At 44.6% G+C, this 23,896-nt stretch overlaps 1 protein-coding gene across 2 annotated transcripts in view; it reads left to right on the top strand.

Annotated features, from left to right (window-relative positions):
* Nucleotides 1–11,021, top strand: part of plcxd1 (phosphatidylinositol-specific phospholipase C, X domain containing 1) — a 48,632-nt gene extending 37,611 nt beyond the window's left edge. The window contains exons 5-7 of one of the 2 annotated variants that reach the window (XM_036977465.1): nt 1,178–1,333; nt 5,987–6,167; nt 10,317–11,021. In XM_036977465.1, the coding sequence (XP_036833360.1) occupies nt 1,178–1,333; nt 5,987–6,167; nt 10,317–10,585 (606 nt within the window). In that variant the 3' untranslated portion in view covers nt 10,586–11,021. The remainder of the gene's footprint in view (nt 1–1,177; nt 1,334–5,986; nt 6,168–10,316) is intronic. The other variant, XM_036977490.1, reaches the window with a different exon arrangement.
* The last annotated feature ends 12,875 nt before the right edge of the window (nt 11,022–23,896 follow it).

Here is a 23,896-nt window from a genome sequence, read left to right as displayed (position 1 = left end):
TACTATGGAGTGTACATTACGCTCAATGTAGAGGTGTGATACTATGGAGTGTACATTACGCTCAATGTAGAGGTGTGATACTACGGAGTGTACACTGCTCAATGTAGAGGTGTGATACTACGGAGTGTACACTGCTCAATGTAGAGGTGTGATACTACGGAGTGTACACTATGCTCAATGTAGAGGTGTGATACTATGGAGTGTACATTACGCTCAATGTAGAGGTGTGATACTACGGAGTGTACACTATGCTCAATGTAGAGGCGTGATACTATGGAGTGTACACTATGCTCAATATAGAGGTATGATACTACGGAGTGTACACTATGCTCAATGTAGAGGTGTGATACTATGGAGTGTACATTACGCTCAATGTAGAGGTATGATACTACGGAGTGTACACTATGCTCAATGTAGAGGTGTGATACTATGGAGTGTACATTACGCTCAATGTAGAGGTGTGATACTATGGAGTGTACATTACGCTCAATGTAGAGGTGTGATACTACGGAGTGTACACTGCTCAATGTAGAGGTGTGATACTACGGAGTGTACACTGCTCAATGTAGAGGTGTGATACTACGGAGTGTACACTATGCTCAATGTAGAGGTGTGATACTATGGAGTGTACATTACGCTCAATGTAGAGGTGTGATACTACGGAGTGTACACTATGCTCAATGTAGAGGCGTGATACTATGGAGTGTACACTATGCTCAATATAGAGGTATGATACTACGGAGTGTACACTATGCTCAATGTAGAGGTGTGATACTATGGAGTGTACATTACGCTCAATGTAGAGGTATGATACTACGGAGTGTACACTATGCTCAATGTAGAGGTGTGATACTATGGACTGTACATTACGCTCAATGTAGAGGTGTGATACTATTGAGTGTACATTACGCTCAATGTAGAGGTATGATACTTCCATTCTACCACAGAGTGTAGACTACATTAAATGTTAAAGGTATAATCTGTACTTCTATACTAGCAGGGAGGTGTAGTAGACATTCTGACAAGGGGCTACAGAGAGGGGTTGTACCATTTACTAGACTCCTGTTCTTATCTGACAACCTTACGACATATACAAATAGGATTTGGGATATATAATTGATTTCAGATGTTACTGTGATTGTGTTACACCAGTTGGACCAATGTCTGTTCTCCACAGACCGTTCTTCAGGAGATCAGATCCTGGCTAGATGTCCATTCTAGAGAGGTGGTTCTGCTGTCCTTCAGTCACTTCCTGGGTCTGAACCAGGACCTCCACACTGGACTTATATCCACCATCAGAACCATCTTCACCGCCAGGCTCTGTCCAACTACGGTAGGGACACCTCCAAGCACTGTCCAACTACGGTAGGGACACCTCCAAGCACTGTCCAACTACGGTAGGGACACCTCCAAGCACTGTCCAACTACTGTAGGGACACCTCCAAGCACTGTCCAACTACTGTAGGGACACCTCCAAGCACTGTCCAACTGTAGGGCCACCTCCAAGCACTGTCCAACTACGGTAGGGACACCTCCAAGCACTGTCCAACTACGGTAGGGACACCTCCAAGCACTGTCCAACTACGGTAGGGACACCTCCAAGCACTGTCCAACTACGGTAGGGACACCTCCAAGCACTGTCCAACTACGGTAGGGACACCTCCAAGCACTGTCCAACTACTGTAGGGACACCTCCAAGCACTGTCCAACTACTGTAGGGACACCTCCAAGCACTGTCCAACTACTGTAGGGACACCTCCAAGCACTGTCCAACTACGGTAGGGACACCTCCAAGCACTGTCCAACTACGGTAGGGACACCTCCAAGCACTGTCCAACTACGGTAGGGACACCTCCAAGCACTGGCCAACTACGGTAGGGACACCTCCAATGTTCCCTCTAATCTTTTTTGGCAATGAGCAAATTTCAGGTCTGCTGAGCAACTTCCAGCGAGCGTTTACTGTGAACACTGAAGCTGGACCCTATTTAAGTTAGTTTTAACCGTGACCAAGTAGGCTACTGTGGCTATTTGATCATAATGTAGGCCTACCATCAGAAACAATGGAGAAAATGCATCCCATAATATTTGAACATGGAAATAGCTGTTCTATCATTCAGCCTCTTGGAATTTTATTTGGATCCCCATTAACTGTTACAAAAGCAGCAGCTACTCTTCCTGGGGTTCACACAAAACATGACATAATACAGAACAGTAATAGAACAAGAACATAACTAGCTGCTACGCCAAGCAGTTGATCAGACCCTTGGTCAGCAGGATCAACCTGTTTATCCTGTCAAACAAGGAGGTGACTGAAAATGTTTTTGCATTGTGTTGTTTGATGCAAGAAACCACTTTACAAAATAAAAGCCCTCGCACATCTTAAAGGTAACATTGGAATCAAATAGAAAATCAAATGGTATTTGTCACGTGTCGTAAATAACAGTTATAGACTAATAGTGAAAAGCTTACTTCCAGGTCCTTCCCCACAATGCAGAGAGACACACCAAAGAAAAAAATATGAACACTAGGGGAAAAAATCAATGAGTAACGATAACTTGGCTATATACACAGGGTACCAGGTAATAACTTGGCTATATACACAGGGTACCAGGTAATAACTTGGCTATATACACAGGGTACCAGGTAATAACTTGGCTATATACACAGGGTACCAGGTAATAACTTGGCTATATACACAGGGTACCAGGTAATAACTTGGCTATATACACAGGGTACCAGGTAATAACATGGCTATATACACAGGGTACCAGGTAATAACTTGGCTATATACACAGGGTACCAGGTAATAACTTGGCTATATACACAGGGTACCAGGTAATAACTTGGCTATATACACAGGGTACCAGGTAATAACATGGCTATATACACAGGGTACCAGGTAATAACTTGGCTATATACACAGGGTACCAGGTAATAACTTGGCTATATACACAGGGTACCAGGTAATAACATGGCTATATACACAGGGTACCAGGTAATAACTTGGCTATATACACAGGGTACCAGGTAATAACTTGGCTATATACACAGGGTACCAGGTAATAACTTGGCTATATACACAGGGTACCAGGTAATAACATGGCTATATACACAGGGTACCAGGTAATAACTTGGCTATATACACAGGGTACCAGGTAATAACTTGGCTATATACACAGGGTACCAGGTAATAACTTGGCTATATACACAGGGTACCAGGTAATAACTTGGCTATATACACAGGGTACCAGGTAATAACTTGGCTATATACACAGGGCACCAGGTAATAACTTGGCTATATACACAGGGTACCAGGTAATAACTTGGCTATATACACAGGGTACCAGGTAATAACTTGGCTATATACACAGGGTACCAGGTAATAACTTGGCTATATACACAGGGTACCAGGTAATAACTTGGCTATATACACAGGGTACCAGTACCAAGTTGATGTGCAGGGGTACCAGGTGTTGTGACATTTTATCATTAATGTGATGACTGCTATTTATGAAATAATTACCTACTCTGTTTAATTATTACTCAAGTAAATTAATCACGTAACAATTAACTCATTAGGAACTTGGGGCACCACGGGAAAAGTTGTTTAAAGAGTGACTATCTCCCGACTCAAACTCTAAAGATATACAGATATCTCTTACATCAATAACAGTCACATATTAATCATTACCTCATCAGTCTCATTCTGAACATCGCATAATCCTTGGATATCAGCACAAACCCTAACCTTAGTGATGAATGAGCGATACAGAAATTGGCTTAATTGTTTATTTACTAACTAACTAAATAATCACACAGAATTACATAAACACGGTATTGGTTGTATTGATTACTAACATAATGTAATGAAAAGTCCCTAGTGGACTAAGCCGATATGACGGCTTGTTACACAATGGAAAGGGGGTGGGGAAAGAAAGAGGGGGAGAGAAAGAGAGTGGACTTATCGTACATACAGTTAAAGTCTGAAGTTCAGATACACCTTAGCCAAATACATTTAAACTCAGTTTTTCACAATTGCTGACATTTAATCGTAGCAAAAATTCCCTGTTTTAGGTCATCACCACTTTATTTTAAGAATGTGAAATAATAGTAGAGTGATTTCTTTCATCACATTTCCATTGGGTCAGAAGTTTACATACACTCAATTAGTATTTGGTAGCATTGCCTTTAAGTTGTTTAACTTGGGTCAAATGTTTCGGGTTTCCTTCCACAAGCTTCCCACAATAATTTGGGTGAATTTTGGTCCATTCCTCCTGACAGAGGTGGTGCAACTGAGTCAGGTTTGTAGGCCTCCTTGCTTGCACATGCTTTTTCAGTTCTGCCCACACATTTTCTAAGTGTGAGGTCAGGGCTTTGTTATGGCCACTCCAATACCTTGACTTTGTTGTTCTTAAGCCATTTTGCCACAATTTTGGAAGTATGCTTGTGGTCACTGTCCATGTGGAAGACCCATTTGCGACCAAGCTTTAACTTCCTGACTGATGTCTTGAGATGTTGCTTCAATATATTCACCTAATTTTCCTACCTCGTGATGCCATCTATTTTGTGAAGTGCACCAGTCCTTCCTGCAGCAAAGCACCCCCTCAACATAATGTTGCCACCCCCGTGCTTCACCGTTGGGATGGTGTTCTTCGGCTTGCAAGCCTCCCTCTTTTTTCTCCAAACATAACAATGGTCATTATGGCCAAACAGTTATATTTTGTTTTATCAGACCAGAGGACATTTCTCCAAAAATAATGATCTTTGTCCCCATATGCAGTTGCAAACCGTAGTCTGGCTTTTTTTTATGGCGGTTTTGGAGCAGTGGCTTCTTCCTTGTTGAGTGGCCTTTCAGGTTATGTCGATATAGGACTTGATTTACTGTGGATATAGATACCTTTGTACCTGTTTCCTCCCGCATCTTCATAAGATCCTTTGCAGTTGTTCTGGGATTGATTTGCACTTTTCGCACCAAAGTACGTTCATCTCTAGGAGACAGAACGCATCTGCTTCCTGAGCGGTATGATGGCTGTGTGGTCCCATGGTGTTTATACTTGCGTACTATTGTTTGTACAGATGAACGTGGTACCTTCAGGCGTTTGGAAATTGCTCCCAAGGATGAACCAGACTTGTGGAGGTCTACAATTTTTCTTCTGAGGTCTTGGCTGATTTCTTTTGATTTTCCCATTATGTCAAGCAAAGAGGCATTGAGTTTGAAGGTAGGCCTTGAAATACATCCACAGGTGCACCTGCAATTGACTCAAATTATGTCAATTAGCCTATCAGAAGCTTCTAAAGCCATGACATAATTTTCTGGAATTTTCCAAACTGTTTAAAGGCACAGTTAACTTAGTTTATGTAAACTTCTGACACATTGGAATTGTGACACAGTGAGTTATGAGTGAAATGATCTGTCTGTGTTGGAAAAATTACTTGTCTCAGGACATCTACTTTGTGCATAACTGACTTTCCAAAACGATAGTTTGTTAAGAAGAAATTTGTGGAGTGGTTGAATAATGAGTTTAAATGACTACAATCTAAGTGTATGTAAACTTCCGACTTCAACTGTATATAAAACCTTGCAGAAAACTTATACAACTTAGAAAAAAATATAAACTATTGCAACCAAGACTTAAAAAGCACAAGATGGAGGGATGTTGGAACGTAACTGAAGAAATGACAGTTAATAAGACAAATGTAACTTAATCCAGTATAAACTAATGTATATAATTTATTATACAAGAGACGAAATTCACATTCTACAGCACACTGGCAGAGTCGTGTTCTTAAGTGTAAAACTAACATTGACTCAATAATCCATGACTTTGTTTGTGTGCGTATGTTGTGTATTATAAAAATAATTACAAAAATTGTACAAAAAATGTAAATATATAGTGTTACCCCAATGTTTCCTAGCATGGTATGACCCATACTTTCCCATGATTCCATTCCCTGATCCCAACATTCCCATGATCCTCTGTTCCAGGAAGTGGTGACGCTGAGGAACCTGTGGTCGTTGGGTTACCAGGTGATTGTCTCCTATGAGCACAGCATGGTCAGCCTCTATAGCGACCTTTGGCCTCACATCCCCTACTGGTGGGCCAACAAGTGTAAAGCTGAGGCTCTGATCGAGGAGTTCGAACACAGGAAACAACATGGCCGCCCAGGTAACCTACAGATGACCACATATTGCTATGAAATATTGTGCAGAGTAAGGATTATCTAACACTGCCAATCATTTAGCACGCCTTTCCTTTCCCACGCACGCCTTTCCCACGCACGCCTTTCCCACGTACGCCTTTCCCACGCACGCCTTTCCCACGCACGCCTTTCCCTTCCTACGCACGCCTTTCCTTTCCTACGCACGCCTTTCCTTTCCTACGCACGCCTTTCCTTTCCCACGCACGCCTTTCCTTTCCTACGCACGCCTTTCCTTTCCCACGCACGCCTTTCCTTTCCTACGCACGCCTTTCCTTTCCTACGCACGCCTTTCCTTTCCCACGCACGCCTTTCCTTTCCCATGCACGCCTTTCCTACACACGCCTTTCCTTTCCTACGCACGCCTTTCCTTTCCCACGCACGCCTTTCCTTTCCCACGCACGCCTTTCCTTTCCCACGCACGCCTTTCCTTTCCTACGCACGCCTTTCCTTTCCTACGCACGCCTTTCCTTTCCTACGCACGCCTTTCCCACGCACGCCTTTCCCACGCACGCCTTTCCCACGCACGCCTTTCCTTTCCCATGCACGCCTTTCCTACACACGCCTTTCCTTTCCTACGCACGCCTTTCCTTTCCTACGCACGCCTTTCCTTTCCCCCGCACGCCTTTCCTTTCCCACGCACACCTTTCCTTCCTACGCACGCCTTTCCTTTCCTACGCACGCCTTTCCTTTCCTACGCACGCCTTTCCTTTCCCCCGCACGCCTTTCCTTTCCCACGCACACCTTTCCTTCCTACGCACGCCTTTCCTTTCCTACGCACGCCTTTCCTTTCCTACGCACGCCTTTCCTTTCCCCCGCACGCCTTTCCTTTCCCACGCACACCTTTCCTTCCTACGCACGCCTTTCCTTTCCTACGCACGCCTTTCCTTTCCTACGCACGCCTTTCCTTTCCTACGCACGCCTTTCCTTTCCTACGCACGCCTTTCCTTTCCCACGCACGCCTTTCCATTCCCACGCACGCCTTTCCTTTCCCACGCACGCCTTTCCTTTCCCATGCACGCCTTTCCTACACACGCCTTTCCTTTCCTACGCACGCCTTTCCTTTCCCACGCACGCCTTTCCTTTCCCACGCACGCCTTTCCTTTCCCACGCACGCCTTTCCTTTCCTACGCACGCCTTTCCTTTCCTACGCACGCCTTTCCTTTCCTACGCACGCCTTTCCCACGCACGCCTTTCCCACGCACGCCTTTCCCACGCACGCCTTTCCTTTCCCATGCACGCCTTTCCTACACACGCCTTTCCTTTCCTACGCACGCCTTTCCTTTCCTACGCACGCCTTTCCTTTCCCCCGCACGCCTTTCCTTTCCCACGCACACCTTTCCTTCCTACGCACGCCTTTCCTTTCCTACGCACGCCTTTCCTTTCCTACGCACGCCTTTCCTTTCCCCCGCACACCTTTCCTTTCCCACGCACACCTTTCCTTCCTACGCACGCCTTTCCTTTCCTACGCACGCCTTTCCTTTCCTACGCACGCCTTTCCTTTCCCCCGCACGCCTTTCCTTTCCCACGCACACCTTTCCTTCCTACGCACGCCTTTCCTTTCCTACGCACGCCTTTCCTTTCCTACGCACGCCTTTCCTTTCCTACGCACGCCTTTCCTTTCCTACGCACGCCTTTCCTTTCCCACGCACGCCTTTCCATTCCCACGCACGCCTTTCCTTTCCCACGCACGCCTTTCCTTTCCCACGCACGCCTTTCCTTTCCCACGCACGCCTTTCTTTTCCTACGCATGCCTTTCCCACGTATGCCTTTCCCACGCACGCCTTTCCCACGCACGCCTTTCCTTTCCCACGCACGCCTTTCCTACGCACGCCTTTCCTACGCACGCCTTTCCCACGCACGCCTTTCCCACGCACGCCTTTCCTTTCCCACGCACGCCTTTCCTTTCCTACGCACGCCTTTCCTTTCCCACGCACGCCTTTCCTTGCCCACGCACGCCTTTCCTTTCCTACGCACGCCTTTCCCACGCACGCCTTTCCCACCCACGCCTTTCCCACGCACGCCTTTCCCACGCACGCCTTTCCTTTCCCACGCACGCCTTTCCCACGCACGCCTTTCCCACGCACGCCTTTCCCACGCACGCCTTTCCCACGCACGCCTTTCCCACGCACGCCTTTCCTTTCCTACGCACGCTTTTCCTTTCCCACGCACGCCTTTCCTTTCCTCCGCACGCCTTTCCTTTCCTACGCACGCCTTTCCTTTCCTACGCACGCCTTTCCTTTCCCACGCACGCCTTTCCCACGCACGCCTTTCCTTTCCCACGCACGCCTTTCCTTTCCCATGCACGCCTTTCCTTTCCTACGCACGCCTTTCCTTTCCTACGCACGCCTTTCCCACGCACGCCTTTCCCACGCACACCTTTCCTTTCCTACGCACACCTTTCCTTACCCATGCACGCCTTTCCCACGCACACCTTTCCTTTCCTACGCACACCTTTCCTTTCCCACGCACGCCTTTCCCCCGCACACCTTTCCTTTCCTACGCACGCCTTTCCCACGCACACCTTTCCTTTCCCATGCACGCCTATCCTTTCCTACGCACGCCTTTCCTTTCCTACGCACGCCTTTCCTTTCCTACGCATGCATTTCCTTTCCTACGCACACCTTTCCTTTCCTACGCACGCATTTCCTTTCCTACGAACTTCTCAGTATTTGGTATTCAGACTTACCTTACGCGCTTTGAATAAATGTAATTCAACCACTGAAACCCCTCCCACTTGCTGGCCAACAGATTTTCAATAGGGTTTTCAGTACAAGATCGTAATCTATCTTAAGCCATCTCTTTTTCATTTTTTTATACCCTTTTTCTCCCCAACTTCGTGATTTATGATCTTGTCTCATCGCTGCAACTCCCCAACGTTCTCAGGAGAGGCGAAGGTCGAGCCGTGCGTCTTCCATAACATGACCCGCCAAACCCGCTCGCTTAACCCAGAAGCCAGCTGCACCAATGTGTCAGAGGAAACACCGTTCAACTGACGAACGAAGTCAGCCTGCAGGCGCCCGGCCCACCACAAGGAGTCGCTAGAGTGCAATGAGCCAAGGAAAGCTCCCCCGGCTAGTGCCTTAGATCACTGCGTCACTATGGAAGTCCGTACCTTTTGGTTATAATTTTGTCGATAGACTCACTTGAACACATCTATACGGCCCCCCCTATCTGAGATAGCCCTCATTCTCCACATATAACATCCGTTCTGCCAGTCACATTCTGTTAAATGTCCCCAAAGCAAACACATCCCTGGCTCTCTCGTCTTTTCAGTTCACTGCAGCTAGCGACTGGAACTAACACTCAAACTGGACAGATTTATCTCAGTCTCTTCATTCAAAGACTCAATCATGGACACTCTTACTGACGGTTGTGGCTGCATTGCGTGATGTATTGTTGTCTCTACCTTCTGTCCCTTTGTGCTGTTTGTGCTGTTGTGCCCAATAATGTTTGTACCATGTTGTGCTGCTGCCAATTTGTGTTGCTACCATGTTGTGTTGTCATGTGTTGCTGCCTTGCTATGTTGTTGTCTTAGGTCTCTGTTTATGTAGTGTTGTCTCTCTTGTCGTGATGTGTGTTTTGTCCTATATTTATATATATTGAGAGAGCAGGGTCAGAATATTAGGGATCAATGAAAGAAAGCAATCTAAATATATGGATATTAGTTTATTTCAGCACCAAACACTGACCTTGTAGCTTTTTCCACAAACCTTATTCATGTTTTCCTCTCGCGTAAAGGTGTTGGAATTAAGTTGTCAGAATACTGCGTATCTAGACACACCTTTTCTGTATACCATTTCCACCTAGAGAAATAACTGGTGAATAGCATGCTATTCTCATGCTTACGTTCAAAATCAGAATAGGGAATTAAGTTCCATTTACGCTCGCTTATCTCGCGTGGGATTTCCCCCGTACTGAACAGTAATACAGTTAAACGCTCTTATGTGATTAGAATGTATCTGTAGTGTTGTGCAGAGTAAAGGGGTATCTAACACTGTCTACGATATATTGTTTTCACCCAATATTTTCCATGAGTATCATACGTTTGTGGGATGTGTTGTAATGTGTTTTTGTAACAGAATCAAACAGAACATTGATTTGGTGTTTGTTGTCAGGAGGGTTCTTTGTGACGGGCATCAACCTGACAGAGGATCTGAAGTACATCTGTTCTCACCCCACTGAGTCTCTGAAGGACCTGGTGATGTCCACCTACCCTGCCCTGCTCTCCTGGGTCAGGGGCCAGAGCCCCGGCTCCGACTCCCGCTCCCTCAACATCATAGCTGGGGACTTTGTCTCAGAGAGCCACTTCGTACCCACCGTCATCGCACTGAATCAACATTTAGTCCACTGCACTGGTCCTTGTGATGTTAGCAGAGGAAACTGACCCAGCTGCTGTGTCCCAAATGACACCATATTACCTCTGTAGCCCATAGGCCTCTGGTCAAAGTCATGTGTGTAGGGAATAGGGTGCCATTTGGGATGCATTATCTGACACATCTTATTGCACAGAATACCATGTTTTAACTATGCTGTAGAAGAGGATGGGACTGCAGCATGATACCATGTTTTAACTATGCTGTAGAAGAAGATGGGACTGCAGCATGATACCATGTTTTAACTATGCTGTAGAAGAGGATGGGACTGCAGCATGATACCATGTTTTAACTATGCTGTAGAAGAGGATGGGACTGCAGCATGATACCATGTTTTAACTATGCTGTAGAAGAGGATGGGACTGCAGCATGATACCATGTTTTAACTATGCTGTAGAAGAGGATGGGACTGCAGCATGATGTAATAGAACTTTGCTTGTAAAAAAAACAAAAAAACAACTTGAACAATAGATTCTGATAGGATATATTTGCACAATTATATTGCCGACAGTGAAATGTTTGCCTGTTGAGCTCCTCTCTTCTCTTCCTGTGTTGACCTGCTCTCTTTTTCCCTCTGATCTGCACTGATTTATTGATCTCTTTACTAGCCCTAACCCTAACCTTCTAACCCTCTGTCCCTAACCCTCCTCTAACATTCTAACCCTCTATCCCTAACCCTCCTCTAACCCTCTAGACCTAACCCTCTATCCCTAACCCTCCTCTAACTCTCTAACCCTCCTAACTCTAACCCTCTATCCCTAACCCTCCTCTAACATTCTAACCCTCTATCCCTAACCCTCTAGACCTAACCCTCTATCCCTAACCCTCCTCTAACTCTCTAACCCTCCTAACTCTAACCCTCTATCTCTAACCCTACTCTAACTCTCCAACTCTCTAACCCTCCTCTAACTCTTTAACCCTCCTCTAACCCTCCTCTAACCCCCCTCTAACCCTCCTCTAACTCTCCAACCCCCATCTAACTCTCTAACCCTCCTCTAACTCTCTGATCCTCCTCTAATCCTCCAACTAATGTATGTATTTCATATCTCAGGCAATGTGGCCATATTTTAAAATGTTCCTTTGACCTAAGCAATAATGAATGTTCTGTCTAAAACCTCTGTAACCATCTCCGACTATAACGAGTGCTAACAATAATACAGCCTCTTCCATAGAGCACAAAACTATGATGGTGTCACAAATGGAACCAGACGCTAAATAGTGCACTACTTTTCACCAGACCCTTATGGGCCCTGATCAAAAGTAGTGCACTATGTAGGGAATAGGGTGCCATTTGGCAAGCAAAACCACGTTACAAATGGTTAGCACCTACGATGTATTTCCATTAGATATCCAGGATTTGTGGTTAAAGAATGCTTGTATCTCCCTAGTTATATCGTTAATGCTGTACCAACTGAAGAACAAGTCTGTCCCAAAAGGCTCCCTATTCCCTACGCGGTGCACTTCTTTTGACTAGAGCCCATAGGGAATAGGGTGCACTTCTTTTGACCAGGGCCCATAGGGAATAGGGAGCCATTTGGAATGCACCTCAGATCAAACCTACATGAACCATTGCATGATATCAGACGCACAACTCTGAGCATGACCTATGACTGTGCTACAGCTGAGTTATGACCCTTAACTCTTTCAGAAGCATGCCTTCATTACTACTGAAAAGACATGTGCCTGTGGACAAGATTAGCCTTTCCAGAAGACAGGATGAGCATTTTGAATAGAGAGACAATCTACAGAATGTTTTACCTATAATTGACCAATGTAAAAATAAAAAGTGTTTGGTCTGAAAAAAGTATTTTAATTCATGCCTCCAGTTCAGAGATCACGGAGAGGAGAAGTCAGCGGTCTGTCAAAGAGAATAGATTACAATGTGCCACTCATTCCACAGAGGGCCGAGTGTACTTGATTGATGAATAAAGGTCACGGATTAGTAACTACCCTCACATGGTTGTCTATTGCTTTATTGAAAGGAAACAACCAGCAGACACTAAGCCCTCCATGGAATGAGTTAGTCCCCCTGGATTAGAACAATAAAACCATCGAAGGCCATTGACAGGTCAGGTCATGCAGACCTTTAAACAAGGCACAACTAACACTCAACCAAGTCTCTGTGACCAGAGACACGTCCTACCAAGTCTCTGTGACTAGAGACACGTCATACCAAGTCTCTGTGACTAGAGACACGTCATACCAAGTCTCTGTGACTAGAGACACGTCATACCAAGTCTCTGTGACTAGAGACACGTCATACCAAGTCTCTGTGACTAGAGACACGTCATACCAAGTCTCTGTGACTAGAGACACATCAGGGTAACAACATACAGGAACTCATGTTATTTTGTTCACCTGACCTAGAATTGTTCACAATCAAATGCTGACCGTATTATCTTCTAAGATAATTTTCTTCGGTTTTTGTGACAGCCGTTTTCGCGCCCCTCAAGCCGATACAAGGAACTTCAAGGGATTTTATTCAAACTGGAAACCATATATCCTGAGGCTGAATTTATAGTAGCTAAGGATTTTAACAAAGCAAATTTGAGAACAAGGCTACCTAAACTCTATCAGCATTTATTTAAACAGGCAGGCCAGTTGAGAGCAAGTTTTCATTTAAAACTGTGACCTGGCCAAGATAAAGCAAAGCAGTTCGACACATACAACAACAACAGAGTTACACATAAACAAACATACAGTCAATAACACAATAGAAAAATCTATGTACAGTGTGTGCAAATGTAGAAGAGTAGGGAGGTAGCCAATAAATAGGCCACAGAGGCGAAAATAATTACAACGTAGCATTAACACTGGAATGGTAGATGTGCAGAAGATGAATGTGCAAGTAGAGATACTGGGGTGCAAAGGAGCAAGATAAATAAATAAATACAGTATGGGGATGAGGTAGATTGGATGGGCTGTTTACAGATGTGTACAGGTGCAGTGATCTGTGAGCTGCTCTGACAGCTGGTGCTTAAAGTTGGTGAGGGAGATATGAGTCTCCAGCTTCAGAGATTTTTGCAGTTCGTTCCAGTCATTGGCAGCAGAGAACTGGAAGGAAAGGTGGCCAAAGGAGGAATAGGCTTTGGGGGTGACCAGTGAGATTTACCTGCTGGAGCGTGTGCTACGGGTGAGTGCTGCTATGGTGACCAGTGAGCTGAGATAAAGCAGGGCTTTACCTAACAGAGACTTGTAGATGACCTGGAGCCAGTGGGTTTGGCGACAAGTATGAAGCGAGGGCCAGCCAACGAGAGCATACAGGTCGCAGTGGTGGGTAGTACAGTCGTGGCCAAAAGTTTTGAGAATAACACAAATATTAATTTCCACAAAGTTTGCTGCTTCAGTGTCTTCAGATATTTTTTTCAAGACCTCTGCAATCCACCCTGGCATGCTGTCAATTAACTTCTGGGCCACATCCTGACTGATGGCAGCCCATTCTTGCATAATCAATGCTTGGAGTTTGTCAGAATTTGTGGGTTTTTGTTTGTCCACCCGCCCGTTTGTCCAGGCTTGACCACAAGTTCTCAATGAGATTAAGGTCTGGGGAGTTTCCTGGCCATGGACCCAAAATCGTTTTATTCCCCGAGCCACTTAGTTATCACTTTTGCCTTATGGCAAGGTGCTCCATCATGCCTGGATGGTTGGGAGAAGTTGCTCTCGGAGGATGTGTTGGTACCATTCTTTATTCATGGTTGTGTTCTTAGGCAAAATTGTGAGTGAGCCCACTCCCTTGGCTGAGAAGCAACCCCACACATTAATGGTTTCAGGATGATTTACTGTTGGCATGACACAGGACTGATGGTAGTGCTCACCTTCTCTTCTCCAGACAATCTTTTTCCGGATGCCCCAAACAATCGGAAAGGTGATTCATCAGAGAAAATGACTTTACCCCAGTCCTCTTTTCCTGGAGAGAACTGGCTTCTTTGCTGCCCTTCTTGACACCAGGCCATCCTCCAAAAGGCTTCGCCTCACTGTGCGTGCAGATGCACTCACACCTGCCTGCTGTCATTCCTGAGCAAGCTCTGTACTGGTGGTGTCCCAATCCCGCAGCTGAATCAACTTTAGGAGACGGTCCTGGCGCTTGCTGGACTTTCTTGGGCGCCCTGAAGCCTTCTTCACAACAATTGAACCGCTCTTCTTGAAGTTCTTGATGATCCGATAAATGGTTGATTTGGGTGCAATCTTACTGGCAGCAATATCCTTGCCTGTGAAGCCCTTTTTGTGCAAAGCAATGAGACTTGTTTTCGAGTTGCTGTGCGTTTTGTTGCCAACCTGTTTTGCTACCTGACAAATTTACGTTTTTTACTTTTTATTTACCGTTTATATATATATATACAGTGCCTTGCGAAAGTATTCGGCCCCCTTGAACTTTGCGACCTTTTGCCACATTTCAGGCTTCAAACATAAAGATATAAAACTATATTTTTTGTGAAGAATCAACAAGTGGGACACAATCATGAAGTGGAACGACATTTATTGGATATTTCTTTTTTAACAAATCAAAAACTGAAAAATTGGGCGTGCAAAATTATTCAGCCCCTTTACTTTCAGTGCAGCAAACTCTCTCCAGAAGTTCAGTGAGGATCTCTGAATGATCCAATGTTGACCTAAATGACTAATGATGATAAATACAATCCACCTGTGTGTAATCAAGTCTCTGTATAAATGCACTGCACTGTGATAGTCTCAGAGGTCCGTTAAAAGCGCAGAGAGCATCATGAAGAACAAGGAACACACCAGGCAGGTCCGAGATACTGTTGTGAAGAAGTTTAAAGCCGGATTTGGATACAAAAAGATTTCCCAAGCTTTAAACATCCCAAGGAGCACTGTGCAAGCGATAATATTGAAATGGAAGGAGTATCAGACCACTGCAAATCTACCAAGACCTGGCCGTCCCTCTAAACTTTCAGCTCATACAAGGAGAAGACTGATCAGAGATGCAGCCAAGAGGCCCATGATCACTCTGGATGAACTGCAGAGATCTACAGCTGAGGTGGGAGACTCTGTCCATAGGACAACAATCAGTCGTATATTGCACAAATCTGGCCTTTATGGAAGAGTGGCAAGAAGAAAGCCATTTCTTAAAGATATCCATAAAAAGTGTTGTTTAAAGTTTGCCACAAGCCACCTGGGAGACACACCAAACATGTGGAAGAAGGTGCTCTGGTCAGATGAAACCAAAATTGAACTTTTTGGCAACAATGCAAAACGTTATGTTTGGCGTAAAAGCAACACAGCTGAACACACCATCCCCACTGTCAAACATGGTGGTGGCAGCATCATGGTTTGGGCCTGCTTTTCTTCAGCAGGGACAGGGAAGATGGTTCAAATTGATGGGAAGATGGATGGAGCCAAATACAGGACCATTCTGGAAGAAAACCTGATGGAGTCTGCAAAAGACCTGAGACTGGGACGGAGATTTGTCTTCCAACAAGACAATGATCCAAAACATAAAGCAAAATCTACAATGGAATGGTTCAAAAATAAACATATCCAGGTGTTAGAATGGCCAAGTCAAAGTCCAGACCTGAATCCAATCGAGAATCTGTGGAAAGAACTGAAAACTGCTGTTCACAAATGCTCTCCATCCAACCTCACTGAGCTCGAGCTGTTTTGCAAGGAGGAATGGGAAAAAATGTCAGTCTCTCGATGTGCAAAACTGATAGAGACATACCACAAGCGACTTACAGCTGTAATCGCAGCAAAAGGTGGCGCTACAAAGTATTAACTTAAGGGGGCTGAATAATTTTGCACGCCCAATTTTTCAGTTTTTGATTTGTTAAAGTTTGAAATATCCAATAAATGTCGTTCCACTTCACGATTGTGTCCCACTTGTTGTTGATTCTTCACAAAAAATACAGTTTTATATCTTTATGTTTGAAGCCTGAAATGTGGCAAAAGGTCGCAAAGTTCAAGGGGGCCGAATACTTTCGCAAGGCACTGTATATAATTTTTTTTTTTCCTCAACTTTTTCACTCCGGACGCTTTATCTGGACACGATTCGTCAGGACCTCCAACAGCCGAAGCTAAGTAGTAACACTAACATGATGCCTTCTAATTGCAGTCGCTGTACTCGCCTTACGGCGAGGATAGCTGTGCTACAAGCCCAGCTTCAGACGCAATCGCTAGGCAAGAGTAATTTCAGTGTAGGAAAGGATGAAACAGCGTCTGTGCCACCAGTAAGTACAGATAGTAGTATAAATCCCCTGGCACAGTCCCCGCAGCCGGACAACTTTCTCACGGTTTCTGGAAGGAAATGCTGTAGGAACGCTCAACCGGTGTCGCTCATTCAGCCGACAGAAACTTGCAACCGGTTTTCCCCAGGGTCGGAGTCAGAGGCCGAGTCTTCTCTGGTCTCTACTCCTCCCGTTACGGGGTCTGAGACGCCGAAGCTTCCCACAATTAGCTCTGACAAATTGAAAACTCTAGTCATTGGCGACTCCATTACCCGCAGTATTAGACTTAAAACGAATCATCCAGCGATCATACACTGTTTACCGGGGGGCAGGGCTACCGACGTTAAGGCTAATCTGAAGATGGTGCTGGCTAAAGCTAAAACTGGCGAGTGTAGAGAGTATAGAGATATTGTTATCCACATCGGCACCAACGATGTTAGGATGAAACAGTCAGAGATCACCAAGCGCAACATAGCTTCTGCGTGTAAATCAGCTAGAAAGATGTGTCGGCATTGAGTAATTGTCTCTGGCCCCCTCTCAGTTAGGGGGAGTGATGAGCTCTACAGCAGAGTCTCACAACTCAATCGCTGGTTGAAAACTGTTTTCTGCCCCTCCCAAAAGATAGAATTTGTAGATAATTGGCCCTCTTTCTGGGACTCACCCACAAACAGGACCACGCCTGACCTGCTGAGGAGTGACGGACTCCATCCTAGCTGGAGGGGTGCTCTCATTTTATCTACCAACATAGACAGGGCTCTAACTCCTCTAGCTCCACAATGAAATAGGGTGCAGGCCAGGCAGCAGGCTGTTAGCCAGCCTGCCAGCATAGTGGAGTCTGCCACTAGCACAGTCAGTGTAGTCAGCTCAGCTATCACCATTGAGACCGTGTCTGTGCCTCGACCTAGGTTGGGCAAAACTAAACATGGCGGTGTTCGCCTTAGCAATCTCACTAGGATAAAGACCACCTCCATTCCTGTCATTATTGAAAGAGATCATGATACCTCACATCTCAAAATAGGGCTACTTAATGTTAGATCCCTTACTTCAAAGGCAATTATAGTCAATGAACTAATCACTGATCATAATCTTGATGTGATTGGCCTGACTGAAACATGGCTTAAGCCTGATGAATTTACTGTGTTAAATGAGGCCTCACCTCCTGGCTACACTAGTGACCATATCCCCCGTGCATCCCGCAAAGGTGGAGGTGTTGCTAACATTTACGATAGCAAATTTCAATTTACAAAAAAAAAAAAAATGACGTTTTCGTCTTTTGAGCTTCTAGTCATGAAATCTATGCAGCCTACTCAATCACTTTTTATAGCTACTGTTTACAGGCCTCCTGGGCCATATACAGCGTTCCTCACTGAGTTCCCTGAATTCCTATCGGACCTTGTAGTCATAGCAGATAATATTCTAATCTTTGGTGACTTTAATATTCACATGGAAAAGTCCACAGACCCACTCCAAAAAGCTTTCGGAGCCATCATCGACTCAGTGGGTTTTGTCCAACATGTCTCTGGACCCACTCACTGTCACAGTCATACGCTGGACCTAGTTTTGTCCCATGGAATAAATGTTGTGGATCTTAATGTTTTTCCTCATAATCCTGGACTATCGGACCACCATTTTATTACGTTTGCAATTGCAACAAATAATCTGCTCAGACCCCAACCAAGGATCATCAAAAGTCGTGCTATAAATTCACAGACAACACAAAGATTCCTTGATGTCCTTCCAGATTCCCTTTGTCTACCCAAGGACGCCAGAGGACAAAAATCAGTTAACCACCTAACTGAGGAACTCAATTTAACCTTGCGCAATACCCTAGATGCAGTTGCACCCCTAAAAACTAAAAACATTTCTCATAAGAAACTAGCTCCCTGGTACACAGAAAATACCCGAGCTCTGAAGCAAGCTTCCAGAAAATTGGAACGGAAATGGCGTCACACCAAACTGGAAGTCTTCCGACTAGCTTGGAAAGACAGTACTGTGCAGTACCGAAGAGCCCTTACTGCTGCTCGATCATCCTATTTTTCTAACTTAATTGAGGAAAATAAGAACAATCCGAAATTCCTTTTTGATACTGTCGCAAAGCTAACTAAAAAGCAGCATTCCCCAAGAGAGGATGACTTTCACTTTAGCAGTGATAAATTCATGAACTTCTTTGAGGAAAAGATTATGATTATTAGAAAGCAAATTACGGACTCCTCCTTAAATCTGCGTATTCCTTCAAAGCTCAGTTGTCCTGAGTCTGCACAACTCTGCCAGGACCTAGGAGAGAGACGCTCAAGTGTTTTAGTACTATATCTCTTGACACAATGATGAAAATAATCATGGCCTCTAAACCTTCAAGCTGCATACTGGACCCTATTCCAACTAAACTACTGAAAGAGCTGCTTCCTGTGCTTGGCCCTCCTATGCTGAACATAATAAACGGCTCTCTATCCACCGGATCTGTACCAAACTCACTAAAAGTGGCAGTAATAAAGCCTCTCTTGAAAAAGCCAAACCTTGACCCAGAAAATATAAAAAACTATCGGCCTATATCGAATCTTCCATTCCTCTCAAAAATTTTAGAAAAGGCTGTTGCGCAACAACTCACTGCCTTCCTGAAGACAAACAATGTATACAAAATGCTTCAGTCTGGTTTTAGACCCCATCATAGCACTGAGACGGCACTTGTGAAGGTGGTAAATTACATTTTAATGGCATCGGACCGAGGCTCTGCATCTGTCCTCGTGCTCCTAGACCTTAGTGCTGCTTTTGATACCATCGATCACCACATTCTTTTGGAGAGATTGGAAACCCAAATTGGTCTACACGGACAAGTTCTGGCCTGGTTTAGATCTTATCTGTCGGAAAGATATCAGTTTGTCTCTGTGAATGGTTTGTCCTCTGACAAATCAACTGTACATTTCGGTGTTCCTCAAGGTTCCGTTTTAGGACCACTATTGTTTTCACTATATATTTTACCTCTTGGGGATGTTATTCGAAAACATAATGTTAACTTTCACTGCTATGCGGATGACACATAGCTGTACATTTCAATGAAACATGGTGAAGCCCCAAAATTGCCCTTGCTAGAAGCATGTGTTTCAGACATAAGGAAGTGGATGGCTGCAAACTTTCTACTTTTAAACTCGGACAAAACAGAGATGCTTGTTCTAGGTCCCAAGAAACAAAGAGATCTTCTGTTGAATCTGACAATTAATCTTAATGGTTGTACAGTCGTCTCAAATAAAACTGTGAAGGACCTCGGCGTTACTCTGGACCCTGATCTCTCTTTTGAAGAACATATCAAGACCATTTCAAGGACAGCTTTTTTCCATCTACGTAACATTGCAAAAATCAGAAACTTTCTGTCTAAAAATAATGCAGAAAAATTAATCCATGCTTTTGTCACTTCTAGATTAGACTACTGCAATGCTCTACTTTCCGGCTACCCGGATAAAGCACTAAATAAACTTCAGTTAGTGCTAAATACGGATGCTAGAATCCTGACTAGAACCAAAAAAATTGATCATATTACTCCAGTGCTAGCCTCTCTACACTGGCTTCCTGTCAAAGCAAGGGCTGATTTAAAGGTTTTACTGCTAACCTACAAAGCATTACATGGGCTTGCTCCTACCTATCTCTCTGATTTGGTCCTGCCGTACATACCTACACGTACGCTACGGTCACAAGACGCAGGCCTCCTAATTGTCCCTAGAATTTCTAAGCAAACAGCTGGAGGCAGGGCTTTCTCCTATAGAGCTCCATTTTTATGGAACGGTCTGCCTACCCATGTCAGAGACGCAAACTCTGTCTCAACCTTCAAGTCTCTACTGAAGACTCATCTCTTCAGTGGGTCATATGATTGAGTGTAGTCTGGCCCAGGAGTGGGAGGGTGAACGGAAAGGCTCTGGAGCAACGAACCGCCCTTGCTGTCTCTGCCTGGCCGGTTCCCCTCTTTCCACTGGGATTCTCTGCCTCTAACCCTATTACAGGGGCTGAGTCACTGGCTTACTGGGGCTCTCTCATGCCGTCCCTGGAGGGGGTGCGTCACCTGAGTGGGTTGATTCACTGATGTGGTCATCCTGTCTGGGTTGGCGCCCCCCCCCCCCCCCCCCCCTTGGGTTGTGCCGTGGCGGAGGTCTTTGTGGGCTATACTCAGCCTTGTCTCAGGATGGTAAGTTGGTGGTTGAAGATATCCCTCTAGTGGTGTGGGGGCTGTGCTTTGGCAAAGTGGGTGGGGTTATATCCTTCCTGTTTGGCCCTGTCCGGGGGTGTCCTCGGATGGGGCCACAGTGTCTCCTGACCCCTCCTGTCTCAGCCTCCAGTATTTATGCTGCAGTAGTTTATGTGTCGGGGGGCTAGGGTCAGTTTGTTATATCTGGAGTACTTCTCCTGTCCTATTCGGTGTCCTGTGTGAATCTAAGTGTGCGTTCTCTAATTCTCTCCTTCTTTCTCTCTCTCGGAGGACCTGAGCCCTAGGACCATGCCCCAGGACTACCTGACATGATGACTCCTTGCTGTCCCCAGTTCACCTGGCCGTGCTGCTGCTCCAGTTTCAACTGTTCTGCCTTATTATTATTCGACCATGCTGGTCATTTATGAACATTTGAACATCTTGGCCATGTTCTGTTATAATCTCCACCCGGCACAGCCAAAAGAGGACTGGCCACCCCACATAGCCTGGTTCCTCTCTAGGTTTCTTCCTAGGTTTTGGCCTTTCTAGGGAGTTTTTCCTAGCCACCGTGCTTCTACACCTGCATTGCTTGCTGTTTGGGGTTTTAGGCTGGGTTTCTGTACAGCACTTTGAGATATCAGCTGATGTACGAAGGGCTATATAAATACATTTGATTTGATTTGATGACGGCACGTGTTTCCTTGCAGGTAACAATGGTTGACAGAGGAAGAACAATGATTCCAAGCACCACCCTCCTTTTGAAGCTTCCAGTCTGTTATTCAAACTCAATCAACATGACAGAGTGATCTCCAGCCTTGTCCTTGTCAACACACACCTGTGTTAACGAGAGAATCACTGACATGATGTCAGCTGGTCCTTTTGTGGCAGGGCTGAAATGCAGTGGAAATGTTTTTGGGGGATTCAGTTCATTTGCATGGCAAAGAGGGACTTTGCAATTAATTGCAATTCATTTGATCACTCTTCATAACATTCTGGAGTATATGCAAATTGCCATCATACAAACGGAAGCAGCAGACTTTGTGAAAATGTATATTTGTGTCATTCTCAAAACTTTTGGCCACGACTGTATATGTGGCTTTGCTGACAAAACGGATTTTGAGTAGAGTGTAGGGGGCTATTTTATAAATGACATCGCCGAAGTCGAGGATTGGTAGTGTCATGACGTTGGACTGATGGGGAGGTTTATGACCCCCATAAATACATTTCCCCTTTTTCCTCTCTCTACTCTACTGATGTGACTATTGAAGATCCCTTTGTTAACATTGAGAGAGAGTCTGGTGACATCAAAAGATGGGAAACGAACCCATATTTCGGTAATCCAACCAGTTAAAAATATGCGTTGGGACTTAATGAATATGATGTCAGTTCAGTTGGAGTCTGAGACATGATTACTGATGATAGGACGACAAACTGTATCTTGGAAAGTCTACACATTATAGTTATCAGATTCACATGGAATTGTTGTGCAATTTAAATGTTGAAATATGAAACTATTTGTAAAGATGAAATGTAATTTAGCTTCTTAATGAGAGAATGGTTTGTCATAGAGTAAACTCTGCCAACTCAGTGGCCCTGCCCATGTGAACAGACAGTGGTTGTAAACTATGAAAAACTGCCCTCCCTCCCAATCCTATAAGCCCCTTGACGAAAATTCCTGTTCCAAGGACGTGCGGACTGGCAGTCCCCACGTTGAAAGGACAAAGACCACCTACAGAACTAAGCCAACATCAGCAAGAACCTAACGCAATTGGCATCGAATTTCAATAAGGTGACGACCTACACGCCGAAAGGATGAATTTCGACTATACCAGCCAGAATATAACATGAGCTTAAAAGTATGGCAACTTGGTATGAACTTTGAACTCTTATTCACTCCAGAAGTGATACCTCCTAGCCGTTGAGTTAGCAGCAGTCGCTGTAAACGTGGGCTAGGAAAGGACGGACGACGTAACCAGTCTAACACACACAACGATACTACAAAGTATCCGTTCTACCACCAGACATTCTTCAAAGGGCAATACGGTCTTCCATCTACCACCAATCTACCGAAGCTCAGAGTAAATATTTATTGCATTTTCCTTTTCCAAATGGGCGGTAATTTAGAATGCATAAGATACTGTATTTACGATAGCACAGCTTCTTTGTTACTCAGTCTTCCCGCTCTTTCACTCAAACCCAACCCCCTCTCTTTGTGTAACCAGCCGTCGTATCTGTTCCACCCGCTAGGGACGTTTTCTTTATGACATAATTAGTAATCAATGTATGATCCATTCTGTGTAGATGTAATTCTGTGTGATTATTTAGGTATTTAGTAAATAAATAATTAAAACCAATTTTGTATTGCTGATTCAACTGGTTAGCCAGGGTTCGTGAAGATATCCAAGAATTTACAACTTTCAGATGAGACTGAATAAAGTAACGATTAAATATTGACTGCTATTGATGTAAAATACTACTAGGTCTTCAGGAGTTTATTCGGAAGATAACAGCTCTATAAATATTATTTTGTGGTGCCCGACTCTCTAGTTAATTACATTTACATGATTAGCTCAATCAGGTAATATTAATTACGGAGAAATTATTTTATAGAATAGCATGTCATATCACTTAACCCGGCATAGCCAAAGACACGACAGTAGGATGGTCAGTTTACGAGGGTATGTTTGGCAGCATGAGTGAAGGATGCTTTGTTGTGAAATAGGAAGCTGATTCTAGATTTAATTTTGGATTGGAGATGCTTAATGTGAGTCGAAAGAGAGCCATGACAATTTTCTGGAGTTTTCCTAGCTGTTTAAAGGCACAGTCAACTTAGTGTATGTAAACTTCTGACCCACTGGAATCGTGACACAGTGAATTATAAGTGAAATAATCTGTCTATAAAGAATTGTTGGAAAAATGACCTGTGTCATGCACAAAGTAGATGTCCTAACCGACTTGCCAAAACTATAGTT

The sequence above is a fragment of the Oncorhynchus mykiss genome, chromosome 1 (assembly GCF_013265735.2).
Source record: "Oncorhynchus mykiss isolate Arlee chromosome 1, USDA_OmykA_1.1, whole genome shotgun sequence".
In the NCBI taxonomy this organism is placed as follows: domain Eukaryota; kingdom Metazoa; phylum Chordata; class Actinopteri; order Salmoniformes; family Salmonidae; genus Oncorhynchus; species Oncorhynchus mykiss.
This window is presented reverse-complemented; position numbering and strand designations above follow the sequence as displayed.